The sequence below is a fragment of the Macrotis lagotis genome, chromosome 2 (genome assembly GCF_037893015.1).
Source record: "Macrotis lagotis isolate mMagLag1 chromosome 2, bilby.v1.9.chrom.fasta, whole genome shotgun sequence".
Lineage (NCBI taxonomy): Eukaryota > Metazoa > Chordata > Mammalia > Peramelemorphia > Peramelidae > Macrotis > Macrotis lagotis.
In genome coordinates, this window is record NC_133659.1 from 171,247,516 (window position 1) to 171,259,588 (window position 12,073).

At 35.2% G+C, this 12,073-nt stretch overlaps 1 protein-coding gene and 1 pseudogene across 1 annotated transcript in view; one reads left to right on the top strand and one right to left on the bottom strand.

The window, feature by feature from the left end:
• The window catches only part of BRIP1 (BRCA1 interacting DNA helicase 1), a 448,227-nt gene that overhangs the window by 429,434 nt on the left and 6,720 nt on the right, over positions 1 to 12,073 (bottom strand). The window contains exons 4-5 of the mRNA XM_074223555.1: positions 10,292 to 10,462; positions 830 to 960 (exon numbers count right to left, since the gene is read on the bottom strand). Of these exons, the coding sequence (XP_074079656.1) occupies positions 830 to 960; positions 10,292 to 10,462 (302 nt within the window). The remainder of the gene's footprint in view (positions 1 to 829; positions 961 to 10,291; positions 10,463 to 12,073) is intronic.
• On the top strand, positions 8,699 to 8,950 carry LOC141513587 (microtubule-associated protein 1 light chain 3 beta pseudogene; annotated as a pseudogene).

Genomic DNA, 12,073 nt, shown 5'->3' on the forward strand with positions numbered 1-12,073 from the left:
TTTTTGTCTTTATATTCCCAATACCTAGGTGCTATATGCTTTCTGATTTATATTAATTATAAATCATCTTAAGGACATTCCTTAAATAGGCAAGTCCCTAAGTAATACATAGTCCTATTCATTGAAGTGTTCTATGTAATACATATGTGCTTCTTTGGAAAATTTAGACCTTGCCCTGATTTAGGATGGCCTTCCTCACAAATGGTCCAAATTACTAAGGTTTTACCATAGGGAATACCAAATAGTAGAAATAAAACTAATAAAATCTACACACAAGCTAGTACTTAAGTATTTATTTTTACATCTGTTTCTTTTTAGAAAGGCTAAATAGTTCTATCACACACTAATATTTAACTCAGCAATAATGCTAATCACAATATATTCCAAGGTTCACAACAAAAGTCAAGAAAATGATTCCTTTCTAGCAAAAAAGAAAGTCGACAACAGATGAATTTGAGGGAATATATCACTAATGCATATATTTAAAAAAACTAGTGGATAAAGTCCAATCTTCTGTTAGAATTCTTTTCCTTGATGGAACACTGGACTGTCACTATTAGTGAGCAGGCTCCAAAGATATAAAATGCATAAATTCCTCAAGTACAACTATGCATAGTGCAATTCATCTTAATGACATGTTATTATGAATAATCTGACATAACAATGAACTCCTTTGTAACAGTAAAAATGAAGCTAAAAGAAATAGTCTAATTTATGGCTGTGATATGACCCAACTAATCTCTCTGACTTCCACTGAAATGTTGATTGATTCTTGACAAGCATGTTCAGCTATATCTGGATTATTTCACTGCCAATAAACCTTGCTTACCCGCTCCTTGGTTTCTAAGGGACGAATCCTTTTCTTGTCTACTTGAAAATCATCCTTTTCATCACTAAGCAAAGATGCCTGTTTCTTGGCAGATAATTTTGCAGCTAGTGTGATTTTTGGAGTAGAGTCTTCTGTAATGAGACATATAAACAATTAATTACCAAAAGCCTTTCTCAAATGTAACTCAAGTATATTACTGCACATTTTATTTTGTTTCCAATTCTATTTTTGAAAAAGATGCCTGTTCTTGGAAGACAATAGAACAATCTTTTTTTTTTGGTACTATGATCTTTTGTAATGAGACATATAAACAAATAACTGCCCAAAGTCACTCACAAATACTGTCTACTAAAATTGGCATCAAGATGCAGCATACAATACAATATTTTAAAGAAACTTTTAGATGGAAAAATAAAGTGTTCAAAGTAATTTATTTGACAAAAAAATTTAGCAAATATAGTAAAAATATTGAAATACAACCCTCAAAAGAAAAGTTGAACTAAATGATATTTATAGCCATTCTAGCTAATAGTTCTAACAGTCAAGGTGCTCATTTTGGGGGGTAAATATTTAAGAAATTTAATAATTAGTAATAATTATAAATACAATATAATAAATATAATATATTTATTATATAATATTATGTAATGTTTATATAATAATATAAATATAAATATAATGAGTAACTTTAAACTATTACTACAATAGTAGAATGGTCTTAGCAAATTACTGGAGGAAAAAGTTGGAATATGGTAGAGAGATATATATATATATATATATATTTCACTGAGACCTATGAATTCTAATTTGCCATTACAGCAAAAAGCAATATTTCCAGAAAACACAGGTCAAAATAGACCCAGTAACTCATGACTGAGTTGGGGAAGTGACTGGCTAAGTCCCTGTGACTGGGGACAAAGTAAAGCACTCTTAGCTACTATTCCTTAACTTTAGTTGTCACCTGAGCTCAGTCAGACAGCCCATAGAAATCCTAGAATCTAAAGAGCAGAGGGATTCCAGGTCATCTAGCCTATCCAATACTCAACCAGAAATATATTCGATTATCCCTGCCTCAGGGAAATGCTAGAGCTTAATATCTAGTCCAGATGAGGGGAACCACTGTCCTGAAGCTTCACATTGTACTTTAAATAACTCTGATTGTTAGAAAATTCAAATGTCAAAATCTGGAAACTCAAGATCAAGATGCAAGTGCAAGTGAGTCATGAGGATATAAAGAAATGTAGACTTAAGGAGGACCTGATCTGTCTACACGAATATGTATTATACCCATGAAGAAAGTGATAATGTAGGCTGGCACAACGAAGGCTGAACTAGCAAAAAGATATTATATAAGTAATATAATCTGCTTCAAATTACAGAGAGATAGGAAAGCTAGAAATAAATAATGTAGTTTCTAAAGGAGCTAGAGCATACAGATCTCCAAGACAAAGTAAGAGAGTCACCAGGTTCTGAAAGCTGAAAGGACTAGCTCTAGGGCTCAGATAAGAAAGAATTATTTCTTAATAGGTATATGGGGAGAAGTATATGTTTTTAAAAGTTTGGCTCACAGGATAAGTGTAAAGTGACCTAAAATAAAAGGCCTGGGGAACAAGAGAAAGGAAGTCTCTGCTAAGTGCCTTGCTTTGAAAACTTGGGAAGCAGATTCAGAGAAATGGGAAGGAGAATCCAACTAATCAATTCCACAGCAATGGATCAAAAACTAGTTATTATTACAATCAAGGTGAACAAGAGCTTTAGGTAAGAGGCATAAATGTCCTATATCTAGTAAGTGACCGGAATTAAACTATTAGAACCTTTGTGCTTTGTACTGTCAACTCTTTTCATCACTCAATCCCCATACTCACTCCTATACTGGACATGATCATTTAGTAATAGTAAATTCCTTTAAAAACTTAAAAGAGAATTACTGCTACTATCAGAAGCAGAAAAAGAGCTAGAGACAAAGGACAGCCTCTGATTTTATGCCCCCCAAAATGCCCTAGAGTTTGGAGATTTTAGTAAGGAAGCAAAAGTATCATTTGTCCTTGATTTTTTGAAAAGGATCGATCAGATTGTGGGGTACATATAAATTAGATTTAAGTGAGACAGGATTACAGAAAACCAAAAGTCTCATTCTCTCTTCCAGAATCATTGAAGTCCAATGGCCGCACAAAAGTCAGGATGTCAATGGCCTACAGTGGATGTCTTCAATAACTGACACAAGCTCTAAGCACTTTCTAGCGCCTACTTCATTTGCCTTCAAGGTTGTCGGAGCAAATTGTTCTTATCCACGCATTCCACCAGAAAAAGATTTTACATGCTGAGGGTAGACATCCCCTAACTCACTGATGGGCTTGAGGCCCTTGGTTACCCTCTACCTGGGTCAACCTGGGTCAGCCTGTCTGCAGAAACAGTTTACTAATGTGTGGCCACTGCATAAGGTGACACAATTCTCCTGGTGTACACTGTGGCACCACAAAGCCAAGAGAATATTGTACACATTAAGAACAGTTTGAGATGATCAACTATAAAGGATGCAGCTCCTCTCAGCAATTCAGAGACCAAGAATAACCCTGAGAGTCCTGCTATGGACAATGCCATCCACATTCAGAGCCAAAACTATAGAGTCTGAATGCAGAACAGAGCATACTCTGTTCACTTTTTTAAACTTCTAGTTTTTCCTTTCTTTCTCATGATTTTTTTCTTTGCTCTTGGTTCCTAATTCCTCCTTCATAACATGACGAATATGGAAATATGTTAAATACAAATGTACATATACAACTTTTACTAGACTGTTCACCACCATGTAGAGGGAAGAAGGAAAGGTGGGTGGTAGAAAAATGTGGAACTCATAAATTTGTAATGTTGAAAAATTACCATTGCATGTATCTGGGAAAATAAAATTTCAATTTAAAAAAAAAAGTTACTCAGGGAATTTTTTTTTTTAAGATTTTTCAAGGCAATGGGGATTAAGTGGCTTGCCCAAGGCTACACGGCTAGGTAATTTTTAAGTGTCTGAGGCCAGATTTGAACTCAGGTACTCCTGACTCCAAGGCCAGTGCTCTATCCACTGCGCCACCGCACCACCTAGCTGCCCCTCAGGGAACTCTTTAAGTTTCTACTTGGAATCTTAGAGCAAGAGAGCTGAAAGTCATCTAGAAGATTGTGTGGTCCCTGTGGTCCCCTCCAACATAAGGTTCTATTATCAAGTTCCTATCTGACATATGAATTCCTTCTTCAGTGCCAACAAATGTTTACTCCAGGCTGTATTTCAAAATTTCATTTAATCGGAAACTCAGTATTTCCTCAGGCAGTGCATTCTATCTTTAAACAAATCTAATTGTTAAGAACTTCATCCTTACATTAAATCAAAATCTACCTTTATTTACTTCCTACCCTTTGATCCTAGATTTGTCCTCTGGAGTCACACAAAGTCAGTCCTAATTTCTCTTCTATGTGATAAACCTTCAACTCAGCTAGCATGCTTCCAATTGAATCTTCTCTATAGGCTAAGCAATTCAAGTATTTCAACCAGTTCTTATGTGACATAATTCAGAGGCTCCTTTCCTTCCTTTTCATCTGAAGGCTTTCCAGGTTGCCAGCTTTTAAAATGTGGGATCCAGAACCAAACACAATAATCCACATGTGTATGGTCTAGCTGAGCAGAGTCCAATAGGTCTGTTAGTTCCTTGTTCTAGATACTAAACATCTAATGCAGCCTAAGATTGGACTAACTTTTTGGTAGCAATATTTCATCATTTGTCTCATACTAAGCTTGCACACCAAGTCTTTTTTACAAATATACTTAAACAAAACCCTTTCCAGTAATTCCCCATTTTCTCTAATTGATTTTTCAATATTCATTTTGCTAAAATCCTAATGTAAACAAAACCTCCACAACCTGTCTTTTGCTCTTATTTTATAGAAAAGTCTCTCTTAAAGACTAGTGGGTTTTTTCTCAGTCTTCATTTTTCTTGACCTTATTATTATATTCTTGACATTATTAATTTCACTTCCTTTGCTGAAATGCCTTTCCTCCTTGGCTTCTCTGACACCTCACCATAACAGTTCTGGGCCTATGCTAAGTTTCTATCCTAAATCCTCTTGCTCTTTTTTCTCCCTCAGACTTCCTTCTTTATGTACTCTCATGACTTCAACTGTTTCTTTATGAAGTCAGTTCTCAAATCTTTAAATCCATCCTAAGTTTCTTTAAATCTATCCTAAGAGAATTTCTCCTCTGTAAAAACCCTCATATCCATTTCTTGTTTTCTATTCTTACTGCTGCCAGTTCATAAAATTCTTAATTGGGCTATTTGATATTTGTTTTTAATATTTTGATAATTGTTTCAATATATTCTTTACATGATTCTACAAGGAGTCAATAGGTTTCATCTGACTGCCAAATGGGCCAAAAAAATAAAAGTTTAAGAAGCCCCTCCCCAGAAGGGACAATTCAATGAAGAAAAGGATCACTAGCTGAAAAATCAGAGGACCTGAGTTCTATAGCTGTGTGATCAGTCAACTCACAGAACTAGAACCACAAAATCATAGCTCAGAGATGCTGGATAACACTGGTACATTTACCTAATCAGAAATCACATAAAATACAATATCCCGGTCAGGTGTTCATTCAATTTGTAGTCAAGGCCCATTAACTTCTGAGGAAGCCTGTTCCACTTTAGGACATCTCTAATTAATTATTAAGAAGTACATGAATTTGGGGTGGCTAGGTGGTGCAGTGGATAGAGCACTGGCCTTGGAGTCAGGAGTACCTGAGTTCAAATCCAGCCTCAGACACTTAATAATTACCTAGCCGTGTGGCCTTGGGCAAGCCACTTAACCCCATTGCCTTGAAAAAAAAAGTACATGAATTCAATTGAACTCTGCCTCTCTACAGCTGCTACTCTTTATTTTTGGTTAATTTCTAAAAGGTCAAGCAAAATAAGTCTAACCCCACTTTCACATGCCTTCCATCTACCAAAAGACTGCCATCATGGTGTTCACCCCAAGTCGTCTTTTAGGCTAAACATCCCTAGATCCTTCAAGAAATCCTCATAAGACATAGCCTCCAACTTGCTCACTTACCCTGGTTTCCCTTTGTTTTGGTGTCAATATTCTTTTTAAAATACAGTATCCATATCTGGACACAATTCTCCATGTAGCCCATTCAAGACAGACAACAGCAAGACCAGAGCATAAATCAGATCCTGGACCACTTTTAATGCAACTTAAGTTCACATTAGCTCTTTTGACATATATATGTATATATATATATATATATATATATATACACACACACACACACACACACACACACACACACACATATACGTATACACTACTGTATCATACCAAGTCTGTAGTTCACTAATACAGGCAGATATTTTTCATACAGACAGACTTAGACATACTGAGATAATCTATCATAACTGACTGGGTCTCAGTTAATTCATCTGTAAAAATAAGGTATTCCCAACTATTATACTACAAGTCCCTTGATGGTAAGGATCTAGTTTTTTTTAACAGATAACTAGAAAAGATTTGTGGTTGAACTGGAAGATTAGACTAGCTTGTGTCAGTAATGATCAGTAACAAGATCAGAGCAGTGATTTAAGATAAATTTAGTAGCAGGATACAGGATGGATTAGAGGGGCAAGAGAATGGAAGCCAAGATTAGATAAAAGACAAATTTCAAATTCTCAGTGAGCTGTGAGAGCCTAAACAAGGCTAATAATAGTGGGAACAGAGAATAAGAGAAGACAAAAATAATATTATAGAATTAAAACTGGCAAAATTTGAAGATTGGTAAAATATGCAAAGGAAGAGACAAAGATAATATTAAGATTTCCAGTCTAACTATTAAGCCTGATGATGCCATTAAAAGAAAGAAAGAAGTCAGGTAGACAGACAAATATGAGAGCCATGAGGAATATGATTAGTTCATCATTAGTTGGGACATGAGGAGATAACAGACTATCCAACCTGATCCAACAAGTAGCTAGAATGTAAACATGAAGCCTGAGAGGTAAAAGCTAGAAATAGAGGTAAGATCAGGGTTTCTTAACTTTCTATATATACTGAATTCCTTTGTCAGTCTAATGAAGCTCATCTACCCCTTCTCAGAATTATGTTTTAAATGTTTAAAGCAAAACATTTTTTCATTTGTGTTAGAAAGTAAACCACTAACATTAATTATATTAAAATTAAATTATTAAATTTATTTTCAAAATTCTTAGACCCTCACTCAGGTTGAATCCTATTGGGTTGAAGATGTGAGAATAAATGAGAGTGTCAAGGTCATAATTTTGGTAGAGAGGAGGAAAAAAAACAGAATATTTAAGAAGCAAGAAAAAGAGACACTTAGGGAGAGAAAAAAGGAATGATGTGGGAGATAGGAAAAAGACAATACAACAAACTGTTTACAAAGCCAAAGAGTAAGAGAAAGTGAAATATGGAGGATAACACTTAGATTTTGAGCTCAGAGGACTACTCAGAAGACAATGGTGTCCTTACAGTAATAGGGAAGTTAGGAAAAGGGAAAGTTTTATGGGAAATAAGTTCAATTTTTGGACATGGTGAATTTAAGATGTCTACAGGATATACAATTCAAGATGTCTAATAGGGCATTTAGAGATGCATACTAGAACTCAAGAAAATAGTTATGGCTGGATAAATAAATATAAGAATCATCTGCATAGAAATGATAACTGAATCCATAGGAGTTGATGAGATCATCAAGAGAAATAGTATTAAGAAATAAGAGAAGAAGGCTCAGGAGTGTCTTGGGAGATACCCACAGTTAGTGGAAGCAACCTATATGAAGACTCATCAAAGGAGGCTAAGAAGGTTCAAAGAAGGCTAAAAAGGAGACTAATCAAGAAAAAGCAAAGCTAAGAAATATCACAGCAACCCAAAGAAGAGGGAAATGACACTGTCAAAAAAGTGGTAAATAAATCAAGAAGGATGAAAACTGAGAAAAGGTAAACAGATTTGGCAATTAAGAGATCACTGGTAAATGTGGAGAAAAAAAGTTTTAATCAAATGATGAGATCAGGAGTCAGATTGCAGAGTTAAGAGAGTGAGAGAAAAAGCAGGGAAGGTACCAATTCTATGATCTTCTCAAGGAATTCAGTCATGAAAGAGAGAAGAGATAAAGGATGACAGATGTTGGGGATGTATGGAACAAGTGAGAGTCTTTTAAGGATAGAAGAGATACGGGTGTTTTCAAGCAATATAGAAGTAGTCAATAGAAAGGTTACTGAGAGAATGAAAATAATAGAGGAGGAAATCTGCTGGGGAAGAAAGGATGGAATGGAATCACTCATACATGGGGGCCTAGTCATGAAAAGAAGAGTCATCTCTTCATATGAAACGTGGGTAAAGCATGAAATAGTGGAGGAAGGCATCTGAATGAAAGAAGACAGAGAGAAGGGGCAAAGAGGAACTTCTTCGCATTGGTACTAAAGTACCATATGAATAGAAATGAAAGTAGCAGATGGCGAGAGTAAAACACCATTTGGGGCTGAAAGGGAAGAACGGAGACTGGATTAAGGGGGCAAGGGACTTGAGAGAAGAAGATGGTGTTGAGTCGAACTGGTTCAAGGGGTCAAGTTGGAGAAAGGGAAAAGAAAACAGTTCAAAAGTTATGGTTTGAGAAAAAAACTGACAGGTAGAAGGACTCCAGGCACGGTAAAGATGAAGAACAGGATCAGAAGTTATAAAGAAGAGGAGAGAGAAGGGAAGTCGCCACAGCCGGAGGGGCAGCTCAGAAGCCACCACCCGAGCCAACGGGCCTCGCTGCCTCAGCTCCTGCCCCCAGGGCCCCTCGGACCCCCGAAGCCCTCTCCCCATCCCCGCCCCCCCCCCATGATGCCTTCAGAGAAGACCTTCAAGCAGCACCAGACCTTTGAACAAAGAGTAGATGTGAGACTTATTCGAGCTTCCTATTGGTGAATGGACACAGCATGGTGAGCGTTTCAATACCTATTTCTGAAGTCTATGAAAGTGAGAAGGATGAAGATGGATTCTTGTATATAGTATATGCCTCACAGGAGACATTTGGAAAGAAATCTTCAGAGTAAGACCTAGTACCTAGTACAAAGCTTCTATACTAGAATTTTTTAAGCCCCCACCCAGGGAAAAAGGGATGTTACCAACTGAGATTGATCAGTTCATCTAATCACAGTTCACCAAAATAGAAGTATTATCTACTACCTTAGGGGTTTTTTAGTAAAGTTGTCTCTTGTATTATATGCATATGTAATATGTAATAATACTTGTTCAATGCCAAAAGCATATACAATATTACAGCTTTGGAAAACTCCTATTTCAGCTAGGTTATCTTGTTTTTTAAGTTTTAGGTTTAGAAACATACCTTGCATTCTAAGTTGCCAATAAAATGGACATTTAAAAAAAGAGGAGAAAATGGAAAGTCAAAAAATTATAATCTACTAAAAGAATTTTAAGTTCATAAATATACAAGTGAAAAATTTGTGGAAGACAGCAAGATCAAGAGATGACCATCTATGTGTAGATGAGTATGGGAGAGGTGAAGTAATGGGATATGAGTAAGTTAAAGTACTGGGAGGTTAGATTGTTTGAGAAAGTTTCAGAATGGATAGACAGATAGATATGGATAGAGCACCGGCCCTGGAGTCAGGAGTACCTGAGTTCAAATCCAGCCTCAGACATTTAATAATTACCTAGCTGTGTGGCCTTGGGCAAGCCACTTAGCCCCACTGCCAACAAAAAACTAAATAAATAAATAAATGAGCTACTCATGGAAAAGGGTGTTAGGCAAAAACTTATCATGTCAAACACAACTGTTCTATTAGAAACCAAAAGAGATGGGAGTTCAGGGAAGCCTGGAAGGATTTGCACGAACTGATGCTGAGCAAGATGAGCAGAACAAGAAGAACGTTGTACAGCCTAACAGCAAAATGGGGGGTGATGATCAACCTTAATGTCTTGCTCATTCCATCAGTGCAACAATCAGGCACAATTTAGGGGTATCGGAGAATACCATTCCAGAGAGAATTGTGGAGTTTGAACAAAAACCAAAGACTATTACCTTTAATTTAAAAGAAAAACCATCATCTTATGTAATTTTGTTATCTTTATACTTTATTTTTCTTCCTAAAGGATATGATTTCTCTCTCATCACATTCAACTTAGATCAATGTATACCATGGAAACAACGTAAAGACTAACTGACTATCTTCTGTGGGGAGTGGGGGGGAGGGAAGCGAGATTAGGGGAAAAACTGTAAAATTCAAAATAAATAAAGTTAAAAGTTAAAAAAAACAACTTATCATGTAGCATATGAATCCATAATTGCTTTCCATGATCCTATTGTAAAGAATTCATTTTTTCCCTTCCCTACCTCTCCAGAAGTTATTTGAACTTTTTAAAAAGCAATATTAGCTAAAAGAAGTTACCAAAAAATACTTAACAAAAGGTTACCTTGGCAAATTGAGGTTTCATTTTCCATTGAAGATGTCATGATTGGAATGGTGAAAGAACATGAAGCTCCTTGGTTCACATCATCATTAGTGGGAGTGTGTAAATGGCATGTACAACAACACTGCATAGGTATTTCACAGCTTTTTTTCAAGTTCTCCTCTCCTGGTTTTTCTAAAAATAAAAATAACACTTGGATTTTTAAAAAATATACCCAATACCTGCCAATGATTCTATACATTAATGGAGAAAAACTCACAAACAAATAAAAATTTTTGCAAAAAAAAATCTGTTCTATTTACTAAAACCAATGCAAAACATTAAGTCAAGAACTGGCACATAATCAGTTAAAACATGCTTTCAGATTTTTAAGTTATATGAAAATAAAACAGAAGCTAGGTGGTGCGGTGAATAGAGCACCAACCCTGGAGTTCAAATCTGGTCTTAGACACTTAATAATTACCTAGATGTGTGGCCTTAGGCAAACCACTTAACCCCATTGCCTGGCAAAAACAACAACAACAAAAAAAAAAAGGTAAAAAGGATTTGAGCAAATATCTATAAGTACTTCCTTAACTGATGATATTTTTACAACCAAATAGGAATGTGATTTTGATAAAATAGCTACCTCATCTAAGATTGCTTGATAAATATTAAATAATAATGTAAGTCACAGAAAGAGTGAAATCATCCCTACCCATCCCTACCCTTTTATATAGAAATGTTTTAATATGCAACCATTTCAAGTGTAGGGCTCTAAGACATACATTGGAATTTTCATTAATACACTGCATATTATAATCTGCAATCATTTGAATCCTTAAAAAAAAAACAGAGCTCAGGTAAATGAAAATAATTTTAAACACTACTTAAATTCAATAATCATTAACATTTTCATTTCCAAATATACCACTTACAGATTATCTCCTTTTAAGGAAATTTTAATGAGATTTTAAAATTGTAAATGTAGGACCAATGTCTTTGTGGATACATAGTGACTACCATTGTATATTGCACAAGTGGGTATTTTTTGAAAAACGCTTTCTGATTTAACTGAGAAAACATCAACTCAGAGTCACTTGCCCAAAGTTACCTATGAAAGTGGCAAATCCAGAACACGATTCAAAATCTTCTAACTTTGATATATAAAAAGACAATACTCCATTCTTGAATTCAGTTTTCTAAAGTTATCCATATACCAAAAGTTTTACTACCATAAATTTTTTTCACTTTGGAATACTATAATCAGCTCAATTAGAATTATTGATTTATTAGAATGGAGAAGATTGGTGGTCATATATCACTCCTCACTTTTAAGAGAAAGAAGCAGATTATAAATAAGTAATTTTTATTTTCCAAAAAAACATTTCCAGAGTGTGACATATATCCTAGTGTCTGTACAGATTCAATTTCCTAGACTTTCTCCATCTATACCAGCATTCAGTGTTAATTCATCTTTGTAATAATAACTTGGAAGCACTGGAAGATCATGATATAGTCTGAAAATAATCAAAAAGATGATTTCAGTCTTCTGTCTGAACAATGATAACCTATATATAGTCATCATATTCATCTGATACAACCATAACTCTTTGTAAAAAAGAATTAATTAGATCATCTGATTCCTAGATCATTCTAGATAAAAATCTGTTCCTTATTCTTATTTCTTCAATATTTCCCAAGATCCACAATTTCATTCTGCCAATAAAGATTACAATTCCTCCAAACCCTACTAGACAATCCCCTGAGTTACCCTAGCCAAAAAAATTCATCACCTAATAGTCA